Here is a 22517-nt window from a genome sequence, read left to right on the forward strand (position 1 = left end):
CCTAAGGGTCCCCTAGTATTACTATAGTCATGGAGGTAAGGCAGTTTAATTGTGAGGGCATAAAGGTAGCAGCTTCTGCCAATAACACCAAGACCATCAGTCTTTTCCTCGATTAATGGTTGCCTGAAGGAAAGCTTACAAGAGGATAATTAGACTAAGCCTTTGGGATAGTATTCTTGCTTGCCTTCTCACTGTTATTAGAGAGCTGATTGTGTTGAAATGAGTGAACAAGAGAGAACCAGGTGAGAACTCACTGTGCCAAAGGACTTCAATTCTGGAAATCTGGTTTCCTGAGTGATTTTTTTTCTCTAAGTGTCTATGTTTGTGTTTCCCTGTATTGCATGCAATTATGGGGAAGGTTTCCAATATTAGTTTATACCCTGAAGCTTTGGAAATCTGGAGCACAAGCTACACCAAAGAATTTGGGTAGTGATGTCTCTGAGTCACTTCTCTAATTTCCTGGGTGTGTCATTATATCAGAGGTTATAAGACCTGTTAATAAACTTCTAGGACACTAGAGCATAACTCTTGCTAAGATCTTTTGGCTAACTCTGGACTGACATTGAAAATCCCAATACCCCAACCATTTTTTATTGCACTTGTTTCAAATCTATATTGCTTCCTTATGGTATAGGTTATTCATGATTCATTCAATGAATATGGAGTCAGGAAGACCTGAGTTCAAATCCAGTCACAGACCTGTACTAGCTGTGTGACTTTGAGCAAGTCACTTAACCTCTATTTGCTTCAATTTCCTCTTCTGTAAAGTGGGGATAATCAGAAGACCTACCTCCTAGTATTTTGGGGAGGATCAAATGAGATAATATTTGTAAAAAAGCTTCTAGCATAGAACCTGACACATAGCAGGTACTGCATAAATGTTAGTTGTTGTTGTCATTATTAATTATAATTATTAATTAGTGGGTGATATAACAGGAGATGCAGGATGGGAGTAGATTGTGGAAGACTAGGCTAAGGATTGTGGATTTCCCAAAATATAAGTGAGAGTTTCATGTCAATGAGAAACCTTAAACATTTAAGGCTTGGCAGGCATTTTTTTGGTTGTTGCTGTTTTCCTCTTTCTGCAGAAGTGAGCTTGCTTGCCTCCCAAGTTCATAATAACCAAGGATTGCTGCTCACTTAGGGACCAGCACTAGTTAAGTACCATCTGTCATTGTGCTGGCAGAGTAGGTCTTCCACTGAACAGCTGATTTGAAAAATCCCATCTCCATTACAGAGTATAATCATTCCTGACAGGAAGCAGTAAGTTCCTGAGGATACAGTTACAGAGACATAAGAGGAATTATATAAGTAAGTTCTCTTCCCAGCAACGCCCATAACAAATGGCCAAGAAAAATAAAAATTCCAGTGATGTGGAAGTAGGGGGTACCAGGCCCAGGGGAAAGCTCCTTATACAAAAATTGACAGAGCAACATTGATGACACACAGCTCACCTAGCAGTTGCAAAGCAGATCTCTACCACTGGGAGTTGGCAAACCTTTTGATATCATATGACCTTTAACATTCAATGCTTTAAAAATCTGGGGTGGCTAGGTGGTGCAGTGAATAGAGCACCAGCCCTGGAGTCAGGAGGACCTGAGTTCAAATCCGGCCTCAGACACTTAACACTTACCAGCCCTGTGACCTTGGGCAAGTCACTTAACCCCAATTGCCCCTTCCCAAAAAAGGCAAAAAAAAATTATGTAGGACAGTACAGAGAACATAGAGTTTGGAATAAGAGGGTCTGAGTTTAAATCCTGACCCTGTCATTTGCTGCCTATGTAATTTTGAGCAAAAATCCATTTTATATCTCTAAGCCTCATTTTCCTCATCTGTAAAATGGGGAGAGGATTGTACTAATGGACCACTAAGGTCCCTTTCAACTTTACATCTTTGATCCTTTGATCCATGTGGGCATTCTCTCCACCAGTGAATATGGCGACTGCTTGTATGCCTTAGATCATTTCATGAGTTATCTATCAAAGAGTACACATATCAAGGAATTGATCTGGTGGCCAACCTTCTGATGAAGGGCCTCACCAGCGTTAGCTGGGTTGGTCCTCAGACAATAAACATATAGTCCACCTCTGAGTTTTTGTTGGAAACCTATCCATATTTGTAAGGAACCTTTTTATTTAAAAAAAAATCATTAAGCATTGCTCAAGCAGAATGCTTTACACACTTTTGCATTGGATCCTTGTAACAACCAAGTGAAGTAAATACTATAAGTGCTATTATATTCATTTTACAAATGAGGAAACTGAAGCTCAGTGAGATTAAGTGCCTTGCCAAGGGCCATATACGGTAGCTACAAGTGTCAAAAGCAGGATTTGAATTCATGTCTTCCTGACCCAATACAGTGCTCAGGCACATTCCCCAACTCACAGAATAGCTCCTTCAGAGGACGGCTACCCCAGCTTCAAGGCACTGTTTGGGCTGGTACTCCAAAAAGTATAACTCATGAGGCCCTGACAGGAATATTAAATACATTACATATTTTTGTATTTAATAGTCAAGCAGAGGACACAATTAGCCCAGAGCAAAAGCATTTACTAAAATAAAAGGGTAAGAAAAGTTCAATACTCTACCCACTGCACCATTGCTACATTAAAAACATGTGCATATACATATATATTATATGTACATACAGAGACACATATGTATGTATAATAGATACACAAATTTATAGCAAATGGCAATACTGCAAGCCTTGCTTGGCCCATGGTGTTGAATAAATGTTTACTGCCTAACTGACTGACTTTATACTGATGTATATGTTGAAATATTATCTAAATTGGATATGTTGAAATATTATCTAAAATGGATAATAAAAATAATAATACAAATATTAGGACCAATGAGGTTAGAGGTAAAGATGATAGGAGTTATATTAACTTTTTTTTTTATCTTTAGTGTCATGGAATTCTAGAGCTTAGAAGGACCATCTTTTTTTCATGTTATTCCTTATCAAGGCTATGATAAATCAGTTAAAGACAGAAATTACATCTTCTTTGAATCCCTGACTAGCACAGTACCCAGTACTCTTGTGAGTGCTCAGCAAATTATTTGTTATTGATTGGTTTATCACCTTAATTAGCTAGAACTTTGGATCCAGAGGGAATGAGATATAGGGCAGGTATATTTCAGAAATAAGTTATAGGAATAAGAGATATGGCTCTGAGCATACCACATGGGTGGTAAGGATCAATGAAAAAGTGTCAGGTCAGAGGTATGTGTGTTCTAAAAAAATGTAATCCTGCAGTGAAGGGAAAGAAGGAATCAAAGAAAACTTCATGTATTTAATTGATTTGCTTAGGAACAAATCTTATTAAATTTAGAGTTGGATTATCTAATAGGCACCCTAGGAATATTTCTAAGAGCCCTCAAGATTAGTAGAAGTGAAAAGACTGCCCTTCATCCCTCTCCTTTTTAGGGTGGACAATTTTCCTTCTTTTTTTGTGGCAAGAATCTTCTATTTGTTCTCCCTGTCTCCTGCCTCTCCCCTCTCCAATCTATCCTCCACAGAACTGACAAATTGATATTCCCGAAACATATGCCTAATTATATCACTCCCTACCCTTCCCTACCCCCAACTCAAGGCTCTTCATTAGCTCCTTATTGTCTCTAAGATCAAATGTAAAATCATCGGGCCCACAAGCTGGCTTCCTCCTACCTTTCCAGTCTTATTTTATATTATTTCCCTTTATATACTCTCTATTTCAGTCACACTGTCCTAGCTGTTCCCAGCACATGACATTTCCTTTCTTGCCTGCATGTCTTTGTACAACTTATCTCTAATATCTGGATTGTACTTGCCTGGTCATCTTTACCTCATGACTTCCTTTAAAGTATAGTTTATCATATAGTTTATCTGTCATTTCTTACACAAGGACTTTCCTAATTCTCTAGTTATGAGCACTTACTTCCTTTAGAAATTACTTTGCATTAGTTACTATATGCAAATACATTATATAATTATTATGTAATTAAAATTACACTATATAATTGTGATTACATAATTTAGTTATAATGTAATGATAATATAAAATATAATCACATAATTATTACATGCACATATAATAATAAAAAATATGTTTGTATTTACTTACTTCTTGTGATAGGACCAATATCTACCAGTGTTCCTCCTGCCCCACCTTCCCTGAGCACAGATTAGAGTAGATTTTCCTTAAAGGATGACAAAAACCAGGAGAATATTGACACAAATGGGGTGGGCATGGCATTGGGACTGGGTAAGGCTCAAGCTATGCCTCCTTCAGCATAACTTCCTGCTGACCTCTGGCTGTGTTGATGTGGCTTCCTGGTCACAACACACATGGGGGTCAGTGCCTTTTTGACTTGGTGGATGTCTGAAGATAGAGCAAGTCACCACATCATGCTCTGCTCAAAAGAAGTACTTCTATATGGAGATGGAAGAATGGGATTTACATATCTACTGAAACTAAATTCCACTGTATTCTTGTGGCATATTTTTACCATGTTAGGGCTGAGTAAACTTCCTTCTGTTGACTCGGTGACTTAAGAGTGCCTCTTAAGTTACTTCACTGAACCTGAACTAATAGGATGCCAGTGTCAGACCTATACCCAATACTTGTATAACATGTCATATCTCCACTTCTCCACCCTCACCCCCACCCTAAAATGTAAGCTCTTTGAAGGCAGGGATTGTTTCATTTTTGTCTCTGTATCCTTACTGTCTGGCACAGTACCTTGTACAAAGCAAGTGCTTAAAACATTTCGTGAATTGAACTTCATTGAATGGAATTCATGATCTAGAAACCTCTGAGGGGAGTCGAGACCTGGGAACCAGAGTCCTTCTCTATTCCCTCATCAGGAGAGAGAGACAATTGACCCATGGGATAGGATTAAAAGAGGGCAGTAGGTCCTCAACAGCACTGACAGGAGTGAAGATTAATAGTAAAATAATTGAGGTGTGGCTGCAAGCAATTGTAATGGGAATGTAAATTTTTAAGATCTTCCCTGCCCCTAGGCTAAAGTGCACCTGGAGCCTGGGGTGTGAGGCTTGTTTTTTAGTAGATACTTCTTGATTGGCCAGTGAGCCAATAAGGTTGTTACATTCTCTGAGCCAGGAAAAGGCTATATAAGCCCTGATGTGTAGCTTTGTTTTGGGGCTCACTTTGAGAAGTGTTCTGTGATTTGATCAGATGAAACTCTGGGAAGCCATTGTTGAGAGTCCCCCGGCTTTGAGAAACCCAGATGTTGATTTGGTATGGATGTAATGGTTGGACAATTTGGAAACCTGTCTCCTTGATCTGTTTCTCTGTCTTGATAATTCTGTCTGTGTATTCTGAAGTTCGGGGTGCTGACCTTTTCCCCCTAAACTAGGTGAACGATACATATTTGACTGATTAAAGTAAGCTTGTTAACCCATTTTGAGTTGCTTTCCTTTATCAAAGCAGATCTAAGAACCTGTGTTGGCAGCCACCCTAGGGACGCTGGAATGCTTGCTGATACAGCAATATATTTCCTTTTACCCCACAAAACAGTCCTGGTAACCTGAGGAAGCAGGAAGGTTTCCTCATTTTCCTAGTCCTGCTACTTAGTTCAGTTAGAGTAGGGTGTGGAGGTGATGGCACCTGGACCAGAATCTTGGTTCCTAGGGGTCCCAGGGACTCTAAATCTACCACTGAATAGGATAAAAACTCCTTTCCAATCCCCAATAACTCCTCCAGAAAAATAAAAGCCCCATGAAATCAGCCAGTCATTTAAACATTTATTAAGCACCTACAAATGAGGACTTTTTACCATTTAGTATTTGTCTCCTCGGTACCTGGCACAGTGCCTTCCACATAGTAGGTGCTCAACAAATGTTTGATGGAGTGAAATGGATTAGATAGTCACGCCTGGGGTTAAATGCCAATTATGTAACATCAATAGTCTCTGGAAACTGGGTATAGAACTTATGGTGGGGAATCCATTTCTACTACTTTTCCATTTAATGGCTCATGGGAGTCTATTTCTCTCTGGTATCAATGATTTGTACAAAACCACAGATACTGAATTGCTAGTGTGACAAGCTGCTAATCAAGTCTCTGGCTTTGAGTAACTCAAAGCTTATTGCAATAAATCCTATCCCTCATCATTGATGGTGCAACAAAGTAGCTATAAATTTAGAACATGGCCTGTTCTTCTGATGTTCAGTAACAGCAACAACACTAAATTATGTCACATAATATCTGTCATGGGACTTGTGATAGAAAATGAAACAATAAAACTTCAAATAGCAAACTTTTTTTTAACCCCTATTGGTTATGTCTAATGTCAAAATCTGGCATTTCAATTTGAAAAATAACCACGACCATAGTATCAGATCTAGAGCTAGAAGGGACTTTGGTGGTGTGTGTGTGGGGGGGGGGGGGGGGGAGTGTAAAGCAGTGCAAACCTCTTATTTTATAAATGAGGCCCAGAGAAATTTGTTGACTTAGGCAAGGTCACACAGTCAGCAGGTGGCAGTTAGGAATCAAGCTCAGATACTGTGATTTCCAAGTTTGGCACACTTTCACCTCCTTTTCACTCCTTTATAGTACTTCCATACTGATTCTGATCCTTTTGATAGCTCCATGAGGTGGATAGGAAAAGTGTTAGATATAAAATTTCATCTTCATTTTATATATGAGGAAAAAACTGAGACTCAGGTAGAGTTTCCCATTAGGTCACACAGTAAATTACAAACCTAGACAAGAAGCCAGGTCTATCCATACCTATTCCCTTGTTCTTTCCTTGGAACCCATTATTTGACATGGCACATTCTTGAGTACAAAATTATGACAGCACTATGCTTTTGATCTATTTCTTGCAAATGTAAACAAGACAATCTTATAGAGCATTGGACATAAGACAAAATGCACAGTGAAAGCATACACCCCGGGTGTGGATGCTAACACATACAATTATGTTTATTCCTTTTTTCCCCTCCAGACATGGGATTCACAAAATGTCACATTCTTGCCTACACTAAACAATTGTGTTTGTAACCTAAACACCCCTTTCACTATTTTGCCACTCTCCTCTGTTTGCAGTAAATCATGAAAATCTGACCTCTGAGCTGCATGTAACCAAACTGGACCCCCTCATAATGAGGCACATGATGAAACACATCTGATGCTGGTGCTTCTGACTCCCACAGGGAAGATGGGGGACAATAAAAATAAGCAAGGGAAACTGTTTGTAACCAGTTAACTCAGTTGGTAAGAGTGTGCTGATGAGGCCAAATTTACGGGGTCAATTCCATCCCCATTGGGTTAGTTATTTTCATTTTGCTTCATGAACCCAGATTGTGTGCATACCTAATTAGACAGGTATGTCACTGGTCCTGAGGAGGACAGTGGCTGGAATAATACAAAATTAACACCATAAAGAGAAACATAATTCAAAGAATGTGGTGATAGAAGGTAAATCTTTTTCATTTTTGTTTTTGGAGCCCCAGAATTTACTATAGTACTTGGTTCATAATAAGCACTTAACAATACTTAATGAATGACCATTGTGGGAATTTATTTTGCTGGACTATGCATATTGGTAAGAAAAGTTTTTTTTTCAGATATTTTAAAAAATGCTCCAAATCTGGGAGGTTTGAGAGGTGCAGATTATAAATGCTAACAAAATTAGGTAAATACATTTATTTTTTAAAATTAAAAAATATTGTTGATTGACTGATGCCATTGGATAAGTAGTATTTCCTATGAATAAAAAGATGTCACACTACTAAGGAGTTGATAGTTCTGGTGTGTATTCTCCCTTAGTTTACATTGTCTGGAGTAGTGTGTTCAGTTCTGGACATCAATAAGATGGAAAGCATTCAGAGAAGGGAAGCCAGGATGGTGAAGAGACTAAAGTTCATCCCTCATTAAAAGCACAAGTCTGAAATTCTGTGATTCTGGGAGCACAGAACCCTTTGTTGTTGCTGCTGGTTAAGAATGGTTAGACACTTTAAGGACACCAATTCCTTTTTTTTTCTTGCCAGGGTCACTTCTTACTTTGGAGGTTGTTGTGTTTTCTTAAAAACCATTTTAAGACACTTACCCTCTTTTAGTGAGTTACTTATATTCTGATGGCCTGTTTCTTCACATATAAAATGTAGAGGCTGAGATAAGATGATCCCTGAGTTCTTTTCCAGCTCAGACCTTGTATCATCTTATTCAATAACCTCCTACTCTGTTCAGTGAATTTCCATTTCCAGATCTAACCCAGGAGAAGAGAGGTAAAAGGCATTCAAAGTGCCAGTGATTGTTTCTCAATGTCACTTTTTTGAAATGCTACCAAGGGGAAGTTTTCCTATTAAATCCATAGAACTAAAGATTCTAGAGCACAAAGGGAGCTTAGAAATTATCTACTCCAAATTCCCTCCTTTCCAGATGAGAAAACTGAGGTTCTTAGAGGATAAGGAATATACCCATAGTGCTACAACTATTTAGCTATAGAGTTGGAAGCAGTACCCGGGTTTTCTGACTCCCAAAATGAAATGTACCTTCTAACATGCCACCATACTACTAATTCAATTTGATTCAATGCTTTTTTTTTGTTTACCAGTAATAAAAATTAAAGATTCTCTTGAACTTATTCAGAAGGAAACAAGTCTCTACAGGGAGCTAGTGGCAGGGAGAGGTCTAGTTTCAATTTCACATATTGACCGAATTGGGTAAACTAAGCTAAAGACTCTATCTGGAATCTACCAAAGTTAAGTACTCCTGGCTCCCAGGGAAGCCAAATACAAATGCCTCACATTTCTTTAATATTAGTTGCCGAACAGAATCAAGGTGAATAGGGGTTCAATCAAACTTTTCTGCCTTTGCAGAATGTTTTTCAAAGACAATCTCATGAAGTCAGATATGAGATAAGAAGAACTTAATGAATAAGACTTCGAAAGGGAACTTTTCCCCAATGAGAGCTGTATTCTGGGTTATATAATCGACTCCCAGAATGCTATTTCTTTTTTTTCCTTCAGAAAGCTATTTCTTAAAATACCTTTAAAAAAAACACCTTTCAGACAATGGCAGAATATCTGTCAGTGCAATGAAGTACATAACTACTGTGATTCCTTCCAGTTTTAACCATACAAGAATAAATAAACATTCTACCCCCTAATGAGATCACATGGCAAGAATGGGACCACTGCTTTGTTTCCTTTCCTCCATCATCAATTCTGAAAAAGGCTTCTGAGTCTAACCATAATTTTTTTTCTTCTTCCACACCATAATGTTGGGGGGGAGGGTGGTGTTTCTTCCCAAAAGAACCAATTTCCCAACCCACATTGATCTGGTGTGGTCTGATTTGATTTCATTTTTGAATCATGTTTTCCTTGGGGAAGTACATCACCTGCCTGACACCATATTACAAGTTACACCTGGTAATATGGACCACACTATGCATTTAGCTGCAAAAAAGTCATGCCTATAGCTTTAGAATATAAAATTATAAAGGACTGATTCCAAGGAAAACCTAATGCTATTCATGAAAACAGAATATTAAATTATACTACAAAGCAGTTACATCATGAAGCAATAACAATTGTTTAACCACCTTGAAGTATATGGCCTGTACTATGTTCTCAAATTTTAATATTAAGCACTCAGGAGAATGGAACAAAGATTTCCTTTGCTACAATATTGTTTATTGTCTATTTGATAGATATATTGGATACAGTACTGATTCACAGAGGTTTTTTTTATATTTTAAACATCATTCATGTGTCTGAGCATCTTGTGAAAAACATTTTTGTACCTCTGACTTGTTTTTCACCTTTTCCTTTTTTTCTGTGGTATCATGGGAGTTTTCTCAATATAAATGAAATCTAATGTAACAGTTTAGACATTGTAAATGACTAAGCATTGTTTTATGAGCATATCTTTTGAACACCACACATGAATGAGTATAATTTTTTTGCATATCAGTTAAATTACTATGCCAATACTAGATGGATGTATTTAGTTGGATCATTAAGTAGCTATTTATTTAGTATTCAAGGAAATTTGTGAATTTGTCTTTGTATTTACAAAATTTTACTTACAGAAAGTTTTTTACATTAAAAATTTACTATTTGTATTTATTTAACTTTTCAATAGGAAATGATAATTCTTAAGTAACCATTAAAAAAAAAAGAATGTTCCCAGATTCCCAGCAGGGACTAGTAGCTGAGAGCCATAGTGTGGCATCAAATCCTCTTATATAAAGAATAGAATCATGAAAACATCTTGCTCTGAGGCTTTCTTTATAGGAGGCTGATAGCTCAGTAGACAGTGCACTAGGCCAGGATTCAGGAAGACCCGATTTCTAATGTCTCAGACACTAGCTATGTGCTCCCAGGCAAGTCAATCCCCATTTGCCTTAGTTTCTTCAGCTATAAAATGGGAATAATAACAGTACCTACCTTCTGGGGGCCCAGAGTCTCTTGGCAAACTGTTTTGCTTCTTTAAAAGAGAAGATTCAGGTGTACAAAGAGCCCTAACCCTCTGCTGGGTTGTCTGAGTACCCTCTGCCCCTCTGACTAGAGGGTGGAGCAAAAAATTGCTCCTCAAATCTCCATTCAAGGACGGCACCCAAGCTAGCCATCTCTCCCCTTTCCCTCTAGGCTGCACTCATTCAGATTTTTCTATCATGTTCCCTTTTCCCCCTTTTCAGATTCTTTTGTTGTTGTTGTTGTCTTCCACATTAGATAGTGAACTCTTTCAGGGCTCCTGTCTTTCTGTGTTCATATCATGTGTCAGCTTTCATGTGTCACTGTCCCTACATTAGAAGTAGGCTTGATTCAGGTCCTGTGAGTGACATGTTAGTTCAGGTTCAATGTTAAGATGAAATGGGGTATTTGTAGGTCATTCAACAGTTAATGGAAGGAGCATTACTCAGCCACACAGAGAAAGGATCTTTAACAAAGCACACTTAGCTTGGGTACATGAGGTCCCCCTTATCTCCCTCTAGAGATGCATCTGGTCAGAAGGCAAGGTCTCAGGACATCCTCAAATCTGAAGGGCCCCAACATCACACAGTTGTGCCTTTTATGCCCTTAGTTGACCAGGAATTCACATTAATACTGCCAGATGCTTCCAGAAAGCTGATTAAGGGAAGTGGAGCTTGTATCTCAATCCTCTGTGTCAATCAAATCATGGGAACAGCTTTGTCTCCTTTCAGGTAAAAACTGTGCTAACTTGCTGGGGGGTGGGGGTCAGAGTTAAGGATATTGCTTCCACCGTACCTTATAACTCCCACAAGTAGATAACTATGGCAATTAATTAACAATTAATTGTATGGCAGCCTTTGGTCCCTGTTAGCCTGCAAGAAACAAAAATTCTGTGTAGGTTCTCTTAGAATGTGTGTAAACTTTCCACATGGAATCACTATAAAAATGTGAAATGGTAGACACAGCATTATCCATTGTCCCTTTAAGATAGATCTTGGTGGTTACAAAGATGGTGAAACTAAAATACAGGCTGAGTTGACATAAGGAATAAATGTCAAGTGTAGTTATTAAAAAAAAGTTGCCTAACTTCCTGGACAGTATACAAGGGGAAAAAAAGCATGTGACTAGAATAGCTTTAGAAGCTCAGTCAAATATTTATTGAGGGCCTATTAAATATTCAGCATTCTGGGCAATATGGGAGATAAAAGAGAAGGGGGAGACCCAAGAGGCGGTATGGTATGGCATGGCACTCATCTTGAAGTCAAAAGACCTACTCACATCCTGGTCAATGTGACTGGGCAAGTAATCTAACCTCTTATAGTCTCAGTTTTCTTATCTATAAGATAGAGATAATACCTGTATTTCACACAAGACTGACTTGACCACAGATTCAAGGCTCTAAGAAGATGCTCGAACCTGGGACAGGCTGAATGAAAGTTAACACAGGGAGAGTTATGAAGAATATTGTTAACCCAAGGATAGTTACAGGGAAGATATTATGTTGCTATAGATTGAGAAACCAGTGCCAGAAGTCTTTTGTTATTGTTGATGTTACGTGTGGAAGACCACCAAAGGTAGACAGCTTTCCACTGACGTAGCATAGCAACATACCTCTTAGAGTCTTAGAGAGCTGTCCGAAGCATTGAAAAGTTAAGTGATTTGCCCGTGGTCACAGAGTCGGTTTGTTCAGAGGTAGATAGAGCATGGTTCTAGCACATAATAAGTGGTACTTATTAAATATTTGTTGATAGCTTGATGAAATTCTACCCAGGTCTTGCTAACTCCAAGGCCAGCCCTCTACCCACTGAGCAATTGGTTCCCCCTAAAACCATGCTTGCTGTCAAAGATAACTACCTCCCCAGATTGAGGCCAAAGGTCAATGACAGATTAATGGCAGAACTGGAGAAAAGTGCTCATAATTCCTGGGTTTGTTCTTGTGATGCAACCATTAAGTTGTATTCCTATCACACAATGTTTACAGAAATTTCATTCAGAGAGATCCCAGACACACTAAGAAAGAGCCTGCAGCTATTTGATTTTCAGTGTGACAGGCACAAAGAGTTGGCATGTGATTAATTGCACCCATCGCTATCTGCTTGCAGATGTCGCCAGCCATGAGGATTGTATTTGGAAAGAACTGACTGATAGTGCCAGCTTATATAATTACATACAGCTGTGGAAACAATCCAAGTACAATAGTCACATAGGAAAAAAGGCACCACAGTAAGTCAAGGTAGTCTTTCTCCTGTTAGAATGTGAACTTGAGAGTACGGACTGCAACTTGGCATAGTACCTAGAACATAGTAAGAGTCTAATACATGCTTGTTGACTGACTGACTGGTTCTTATCTTTTTTATCATGAGACAAGGTGCAAATAAAGGGCAATCGATATTCTTACTGCTGTTGTTAGAATTTACATATCACAGCATTTTGGATGAAACCTAGATCTTAAGAAATAAAAAGACATTGTACAGGGACTCAGGAGACCTAACTTAGAGTCATAGCCCTGCTATTCATTAGCAGTGTGACCTTAGATAGGTCATTTTATTTCTCTGGGCCTCAGTCTTCTCATCTGTAAAATAGTGGTAGGACAGGTGATTGGACTAGATTCCTTAAACTTCTTTTTTAACTCTAATAGTCTGTGATTCTGTGAAATAATCCTCTGCCGTAGGCATGGACCTAGATCCAGAAAGGTATACATCATATTTCTAGAAAGGGAAAGCATAGAGCTTGTTGCCTGTTTACATTTTTCTTTGTTTCAGGCAGCCTCAAGTAGACACAGCATATAGTAAATCATACAACTTTATTGTCCATTATGACACCATTGGCTTTTCCTTTACTTTGTGGGATCCCATATTTAAGCCCTGAATTTGTTGCAAATAAGCATAAGGAAGTTGCTAACCATGCCTATGAAGAAACAAGTTTGCACTGACCTTGCCACGGAAGGTTACGAAACAGATCAAGTTTTCTTCCATATCCTTTTGACTATCTTCCAAATGCTTAGTGGTTATAAGTAAATAGGTGTCACAGCAGAGAGAATGCAGATAGACTGAGTTCAAATCCAGTCTCAGATACTTGTCCATTCGTTGTTCAGTCGTTTTTAGTCATTTCTGACTCTTCCTAACTCCACTTGGGTTTGTTTGTTTGTTTGTTTGGCAAAGATTCTGGAAAGGTCTGCTATTTTCTTCTCGGGCTCATTTTACAGAAAAGGAAACCAAGACAAAGAGGGTTAAATGACTTGCTGGGGTCACACAGCTGGTAAGTGCCAGAGGTCAGATTTGAACTCAGGAAAATGAGTCTTCATGACTCTAGGCCTAGCATTCTATCCACTGTACCATCTAACTGAATTTTCACTCTGGGAAAATCACTTAAGTGTTATCTGCCTCAATTTCCTGAACTGTAAAATGGGGATAATAATAGCACATCCCTCTCATTATTGTTTTAAAAATCAAATGACATAATTTTAAAGTACTTTATAAATCTTAAAACTCTATAGAAATGCTAGCTATTATTATTGTTGTGTGGCAACCTATTCTGGCCTGCCTTGTTCTACACCACTTTCCATCCTGTCTTCTGTCTTTCCCATAAAAACTTACTTATCTTTTGTCTATTCCTTCATTTATTTCATCAGATAAAGTAATTCATTCTGAGGAGGAGGTAATAGCTCAATGTATGATCTCCCCCAAATACTCAATTATCAGTATTATTAAGTGCTAAGTACAGAGGATACAAAGATCTGCTTTCTCTCTCTGTGTCTCTCTCCACTCCCCCCCCCACACTCCTGCCCTCAGAGAGTTTACATTCTATACAGTGAGGCAACATGTACATATATAAGTAAGTACAAAGTAATTATTTGCTAAATAAATACAAGATAAAGGAGGGGCTATAGTAGCTGGTGTGGGAATAAGAAACATAAGCATTTTAACAGGAGCCTTCATTGTCTTCAATCAAAGGAATGACTAATAGTGGTAACTTTAGGCATGTTGTTGTTCAGTCATGTCTGACTCTTTGTGATCCCATTTGGGGTTTTCTTGGCAAAGATACTGGAGTGGTTTGCTATTTCCTTCTGTAGCTCATTTGACGGATGAGGAAACTGGGGTAAGGTTCAGTGACTTGCTGAGGGTCACGCAGCTAGCAAGTGTCTGAGGTCAGATTTGAACTCAGGGAGATGAGTCCTCCTGATTATAGGCTGGCACTGTATTTACTGTGCCACCTAGTTGCCCCAATTTTAAGTATAATGGCAAGGTATTAGAGAAGATATTTTTGAGCAGGGGAACTTTTTGGTCCCCTTCAAACACAGGCAGCTGTCAACTTTGCCCATGAATATGGCCAGCCCAACTCTGGGTATATTTAAATTGAAAGAGTTAACCTATCTAGTTTCTGAGTAGATGCATTTCACTAGAGGTTCTAAAACTTTTTTTGTGTCATGGACTCTTTTTCCAATCTAGTAAAGCCTAGGGATACCATCTCAGAAAAAAAAAGTTTTTAAATGAGTAAAAAAAAAAATATATCTCTAAGGAAACTAATTATACTGAAAGACATTTATCAAAATATGTTTTTAGAAAACAAGCTCATGGATCCCAGGTTAAGAATTCCTGTATTATAGCATCAAGCTTATGACTCCACTTTTCTCACTCCATCTCACTTCCTTGGTCTCCTTCCCTCTCCACTCTAGCTACTAATAAAAAAGGGTCGAATTTTAAATACCAACCTTTATGATGGCTGTGTACTTAAAAATCTTTGAAAACTCCTGTTTATAAGAACATCAACAATATACTTAAATGCATAATAAGTACATTATGCATTTAATCTCAGGTTAGATATAGACCTGTTATCATAACCACATTTTGCATTGTAATTGTGGGCTTTTTATAAGATCACTTTGTGCTCATTCAAGCTGTGCATCCAACACTATGTTGTTTCCAAGCCTGCATTTGCATAATTAGGGCCTGGGAATTTAAAGGAAACTTTGTATTTATTTTATGTTCTTACTTGGAGGAGGTTCAGAATGTCTATGATATAGTTACTCTATCCTTGGAAATGAGTAGGCTGATATTCCTTGCTTTGCAAATGGACAGTGAGGTGTTCTCTAACTAGGATGCTAGGATGCATATTAAGTTCTCAGGGAAGGGCACTAAGAAAACAGGGGCAAAACCCCATTGTGGTTAATGGGAAAGGTAGCTAGATCTGGAGTTCAAATTTTCAAAACCTTAGTTCAAATCCCAACTAACTCCTTAAGAGACCTCAGGCAAGTCTGTCTAGTCAAGTCATTTATTAAGCATTTATTAAACACCTAATATGTGCCAGGTACTGATCTAAATGATAGGGGTACAAAGGGCAATAGAAGATAATCCTTGCTCTCAAGGAGTTCTCAATCCAATAGGGAAGACACTATGCAAATAATTATGTATAAACAAGATAGACAGGATAAATTGGAGATAATTTGAGGAAAGGCACTAACATTAGGGGAGATGGGGAAGGTTTCCTGCAGAAGACAGAACTGTAGGTGAGAAGGAAACAAGGAAATCAGGAGGTAGAGAAGAAGAGAGAGAATTCCAGGCACAGGGAATAGACAGTGAAAATACATAGAGTCTGGAGATAGGGTGTCTTATGGAAAGGACAGCAAGGAGGTCAATATCACTATATTATTGAGTATGGGGAGAAGGGGGGAAGGTGTAATAAGCCTGGAAAGACAGTAGGGAGCCTGGTTATGAAGAGCTTTGAATATCAAACAAGGATTTTATATTTGATCCTAGAGGTAATAGGGAACCACTGGAGTTTATTGATTGGAGGTGTGGTGGGTGGGTGACATGGTCAGATCTGGGCTTTAAGAAGATAACTCTGATAGAGTGGGGAGAGACTCAAAAATAAAAGGGAAGTTCAGAAGAGGGGAAGATTTTGAGGAGAGGTAACAAGTTTGTTTTTGGACATGTTGAGTTTAAAATGTCTATGGAATATCCAATTTGAGATATCCAGTGAGATTGAAGATCAGGACAGAGATTAGAACTGGATAAATAAATCTGAGAATCATTTGCTTAGAGATGATAATTGGATGATTGGGAACTTATGAGATCACCAAACAACAGTATAGAGGGATAAGACAAGATGATTAGCAGATGCAATCTAGACGAAGATCAAGTAAAGGAAATTGAGAAGCTATGGTCAGACAGGTAGGAGACAAACCAAGACTGAGCAGTGACATGAGAATCTAGAGAGAAGAGAGTAAAGAGTAGGAGAAGATGACGATGACAGTATCAAAGGCTGCACAGAAGTGAATAAGGACGAAGATTGAGAAAGGCTGTTTGATTTGGCATTTAAGAGGTCACTGGTAACTTTGGAGAGAGCAGTTGCATTTGAATGATGAGGTCCAATGCCAGACTTCAGGCGAAAGAAGAAAGGAAGCAGAAACACTGATTATTGACAGTCTTCTTGAGGAAATCAGCCTGAAATGGGTGAAAAGATACACACCTTTAGGATGATAACTAGTAGAAGCAGATGGTTTGAAGCAGTCACTTATTCTCTCTGGGCCTCAGTTTCCTCATCAGTAAAATAAGGAGGTTGAATTAGATGATTTTTAAAGTCTTTTCCAAGTCAAAGTCTATATAAATAGCTATGAAGATTTAAGAGTCCTGACTTCTAATGACTTGCTTTCAGCATTTGACCACATCCTTTCTCTTGCTCGAAATCATTCTTTGATTCCCCACCCCTACCCCCAAATGCAAGGAAAAGAGTGTTGGGTTTGAGTATTATTTCTGGCTCCATCATTTATCACTTACATGAATTTGAGCAAGTCACCTCACCTCTCCTGGACTCAGTTTTCTCATTTGTAATATTAAGGAAATTATACTAGATGCCCACTAAGGTCTATTCCAGTTCTATGCTCCTGCACTTGACAGTTTGCTATGGGAACCACAAAGTGGTCCATTACAAAACCATCTTAAAAGAAGAGAAATTTCTCATGGCTAATATGGAAATATGCTTTGCATGACTTCACATCTATAATCAACATCATATTTTTTTTTGCCTTCTCAAGGGGTGGAGGAGAGGTGGGAGGGAGGGGAAGAATTTGGAAATCAAAATTTTAAAAAATAAATGCTCACTTTTTTATATGTAATTGGGAAATATTTAGCAAAATACATTTAAAAAAAGATTTTAAAATGAAAGAAAAAGAAGAAAAGTTGCTGTTAGAATTAAAGGCCTCCTGAAATGCCCTGCCTCTTCCCTTCCATCTATCTGAATCCTGCCCATCTTTCAAGACCTGGTTCAAGTTCTGCCCTTCCATTAAGACTTTCAGAGGAATTCCAGTCCACATTGAGCTCTCTCTTCTCTAAAGGCATATACCAGTAGTAGCTAGTGCTGGCTCCTCCAACGCTATGAGCCTCCAGCTCCTTCAGAGCTAATTATTTCATTTTCAGTGTATTTACACCCCAGAAATCAGCAAATACTATAAGTTGGGGCTTAATTGATTGTGTTTTTTTAATTGTCTAGACTTAAGAAAATGATGGGGAAAATAATAATGCAGATTAAATTTAAAAGTGCATTGTACATATGCTGTTTTCAGTCTGTTGTAAAATGTACCCCTCCCTATAGCCACACCCAGTTCCTTGCTTTTGACAAATCATATGCTACTTTATAATATTTGCTTTGTATATGTCCCCAAGGAGATTTCAAATTCCTTTAAAGAAGTTTTCATTTATATTCTCTAGATCATAGTACAGTTGCTGTGTTCATAGTAGGTGGTCAATATATTTATGCCAAATTGAACTACTCCTAGATGACAATCAGGTATTTACTTGCCCTATGATCTGAGGGGTGGGGACAAAGAAAGTGAACCTGCACTCTTCCTGTATTTTCAATAGATGAGGAAGGAACAGCAGTGCTGCCTGTCACCAGTGGGAATGATGAGTACCTTGGAATCATGGGAATTTGTGTAACCTTCTTTATGGAAGTCATGTAGTCTGAGAGCAGCAATGAATACTGCCAAGCAATTGTAGGATTTAGAGTTAGAATGGACCTCGGAAATAATTTTGTCCAACAATCTTACATCCGAAATGAGAAAACTGAGTCCTAAAGAGGTGACTTGTACAACATCCTCAGAGCTGTAATGTCAGATTGTGTTTACATACCTGAGCTTAGAAAATTGAGACCATGACATACCCAAGGAAGAAGAAAAGAGATGACAGATAACATGCTCAGCTTACCATCATCAGGGTAGAGCACATCCCCTAAGGTAGAACAATGCCTCATACATTGCATATCAGTTAGAAAGTGATTCTCATTCCCCCCTGAACCCTTGTACAGGAACAGATGACATCGGTCTGTTGTGCGATTGTAGTAGACTCGGTATTCCAGCATAACCCCCATTTCTCCTTCATCCTTTGGGAGATTGCACTCTGTGAGGGACACACAGAAGGCACACAATGATTTAAAGCTGATCAGTTTCATAAAATTATAGAATTTTTAATACTGGAAAGGACCTTAGCACTCATCTGAGAGGCAGCATAACCTAATTGATAGGACACTGTACTTAGAGTCAGGAGACTTAGGTTTGAATCCTGCATCAGACACTTACTAGACACTGTATGAACATGTAAAAATCTGTTAACCCTTTATAACCCCACTGTCCTTATTTTTAAAATTAGTATAATGATTTGATTTCTTATCTTATAGGGTTGTAAAAACCATGCTTTGCAGATCTTAAAGTACTATACAAATGTGAGTTATTGTTATCTCATCCATTTGGCAGAGGAGGAAACAGAAGGGGAAAAGTATAATCTGAAGTTGCACAGCTTTCCTTAAGAAGGGATGTTGTAATCAGTGCTCCTAATATTTGTTAGTCAATAAAGCTGCTCAATAATTTATACTTTAGGGCGGCTAGGTGGCGCGGTGAGTAAAAGCGCCAGCCCTGGAGTCAGGAGGACCCCAGTTCAGTTCCAGCCTCAGATACTTAACACCCACACAAAAAAAAAACTAGCCATGTAACCTTGGACAAGTTATTTAACCTCGATTGCCCTCCAAAAGGCAAAATAATAATAATTTATACTTTGTCAGAGTCATTCAGTCACTCAAATATGGCATCACCCTTTTCAAAGAATGGATATGTTCCTGTGGTGGAAAAAAATTCTGATGACTAAGGGAGATGCTATAATAATCATGCATTCATATAATACTTCAAAGCTTACAAATACTTCATACATATTATCTTGTTTGATTCAGGCAAAAATCCTGTGAGGTAGGTAGGGAAAACATCCTCATCCTTAGAAAACTGACATTACAAAAAGGGAAATTACCCAAACAAGGTAGCATAGCTAATTAGTATAAAAGATCATCTGAATTCAACAAAACTAATGGGAAATTGCATTGGAAAATACCAGGTCATCTCCAAATAGTTGCTTTTCTTTCCCATTCTTTAAAAGGCTATTTTGCTTACCATAGTTCATTAATAGTACAATGTTATCATCCTTGCTAGATACCATATTGTAATATGAGACACAATTCTTGCCTTTAAGGAGTTTACATTCTGGACTACAAAATCATTTTTTGCCAATCTTTCATAGAATTAGAGAAATCTCAACATTGGAAGGGATAGGAAGAAGAGGAAGAAGGAGAAGGAGGAGGAGGAGAAGAAAGGAGAAGAAGAAGAAGAAGAAGAAGAAGAAGAAGAAGAAGAAGAAGAAGAAGAAGAAGAAGAAGAAGAAGAAGAAGAAGAAGAAGAAGAAGAAGAAGGAGAAGGAGAAGAAGAAGAAGAAGAAGAAGAAGAAGAAGAAGAAGAAGAAGAAGAAGAAGAAGAAGAAGAAGAAGAAGAAGAAGAAGAAAGAAAAAGAGATACAAGCTAGTAGCAGAGAGTGCTCAGAGCTTCAGGAAAGACAGGAGAAGGGCAGCCAGTGTGGCCAGGCCATAGCCGGCTGATTCCAGAACCACAGTGAGAGTCTTTAGCAACCATAAACTTGCCATTAGGTATCACTGCTCTGCAGCCTGCTCCATTGGGATGGGAACAAAAAAAAAGTCATGAGTCACAGACCCTGTGTTTCCCTACTGGTGCTGTGAGTTTGAACTGTGGCTTTCTCCCACTATGGTGCAGCAACAGAATGCTTATTACCTGTTTAAATTCCTTGTCATTTGTCTGTTTTAATTAAATTATTATGAGTAGGAATCCTAAACTCATTTCTAATTTAGTGCCCTGATTATAGTGGTTTCTCTTGTCCTTCTGACTTTAGGAAAGCCCTGTGCTACAGCATATGATTCTTACCTAGAATAAAAGTTACAGAATTAAAAAAAAAGACCCCCCAAATTGCTTTGGTTTATTAGACTAGACTGGTAGCCCATAGCCTTATGGAATTGGATTCAGATCAATCTATAGGCTTGTTAAAAAGGAAATGTTTAGGCAACCTCACTGCACTGACACCTTTCAAGTTCTAGATCCTTGGTGGGTTATAAGTCAAGGCCAGAACCCAGAGGCCAGAAACAAACTCCTTTTCTTCCCAATCCAAAGCTAACAGAGGTGGTTTCTTAGGCTTAGCATTTTCATAACCACTGCTAGCTTTAGAAGTCTTGGTCCCAGGTTCTGGCAACCTCTGCATGTCAGGTGCTTGGTGGTGGAGGTGGGGGCATGGGTGGTGGTAGAAGAAGTTATTTTTGTCATTTCACAGTGGCTTTAAACACTAGTTACTTTTGTGTCATATTTAGATGAACTTAAAACAGTCAAAACTATGACTCACTTTAGATCCTGAATTGCTCTAAATGCTCTGGGCCCCTGTCTGGGGCTATTTTGAATAGTATCTTTACATGATGTGAGGTAACGACCATGTTGGTGGATCACTCCAAACAAGCATTTTGGGAATCACCTTTCTTTTTGTGACCATTGTACAAAACTACAGTTTTAAATGGTGGGGCTCTTTTGTCTTTTTAATTTCAAACAAGGGAGGAGAAAGCAATGGGAGATACTGGGAAGATTTTTTTCTTCTCTTTTTCATTCATTGATATTCAATGATGAAATGGGAAGAAAAAGGGTAGGGAAAGTTGTGAGCAAAGATTTCCTGCAGGAAATAAGGAAACAACATGAAGCCAGATTGTCCCCTGGAAACCTCTTAAGGGCATACTCAGTAGCAAAGTATTTCCTTCCCAACTTTGGTCTCCCCACCAGGGCCAGCCCTGGACAGGCCTGGGAAGCTGCAGTTTGGTGCTTTATGATTTCCCCTTTCTCCATCCCTCTGCTGATTCCCAGTGCTTTCTTCTCCCTACCCACTCACTATTTTTCCATCATGCTACCTGATGTCCTCCACTGTAATATTTTCATGCATAATTATTATTATATCATTATATTACTCTTTACATGTTCATGTATTCTTTCCTATTCATGTACTCTAGCCTGTTCCCTTCAGGTAGTATCCCACATGTCATTATTCTCCTTCTCCTCTTTTCCCATTCCTTGTTGTGAGAGACAGCAAAGAGTTAAGTTTCCACAGAACTGCTAGAAATTGCTGAATTGAGACTGATAAAGTAAGTTAGTAGATAGCAGATGGGCCCGACCAATCAGAAGGCAGATAGCGGCCTTGAGAGACTCTCAGACTAGGATAAGGACTGATCTGGTTTAAACTGATAGGGGTCAATGACTGAGTAACCTAAAATTACTATTGCGCATGCTTAATAAACCTCACGCATATGATGTGACACCCCCCCCCAAATTAGATCCTCATTAATAGACCATCAAATGCATGATAATTATGATGAAGGGAGGGGTCATGCTTAGGAAAAATATGTAATGGGAATATATGGAAGATTGTAACCTGAAAAAGAATGGACCAATCCATCCTTTGATGGGAGGTATCCCCTCTGAACTAACAGTATAAAGCTTTTCTCCATTTTGTGTTCAGTGCTCCCTCTTCCCAAAGAAGGGTGGGCCTACTTCTGGCCAGAGGCATTCAATTCCTCTGAACTTCTCCAAAATAAACTTCTTTTGATACCCAAATTTTGGTATCAATTGTGTTTGTGTTTCTAATACTTGTATTCTATTTTTAGTTAGGTGTTAGAAAAATGGATCTCTAAGTTCTCTTCTTATACTTTTATGAAAAATCCTATGAGTTCA

General features: G+C 38.5%; 2 protein-coding genes across 3 annotated transcripts in view; one reads left to right on the forward strand and one right to left on the reverse strand.

Annotated features, from left to right (window-relative positions):
• CA12 (carbonic anhydrase 12) overlaps positions 1–22517 on the forward strand; it is a 241089-nt gene that overhangs the window by 67325 nt on the left and 151247 nt on the right. The gene's annotated exons all lie outside the window — the stretch shown is intronic.
• The window catches only part of LOC138169158 (inter-alpha-trypsin inhibitor-like), a 136282-nt gene that overhangs the window by 37472 nt on the left and 76293 nt on the right, over positions 1–22517 (reverse strand). For both annotated transcript variants that reach the window (XM_069098360.1, XM_069098359.1), the window contains one exon: positions 18634–18825. In XM_069098360.1, coding sequence (XP_068954461.1) covers positions 18634–18825 — 192 coding nt within the window. The remainder of the gene's footprint in view (positions 1–18633; positions 18826–22517) is intronic.

The sequence above is a fragment of the Petaurus breviceps genome, unplaced genomic scaffold (assembly GCF_028583685.1).
Source record: "Petaurus breviceps papuanus isolate PSGF00001 unplaced genomic scaffold, PetGlider_PUasm1.0 37, whole genome shotgun sequence".
Classification (NCBI taxonomy): domain Eukaryota; kingdom Metazoa; phylum Chordata; class Mammalia; order Diprotodontia; family Petauridae; genus Petaurus; species Petaurus breviceps.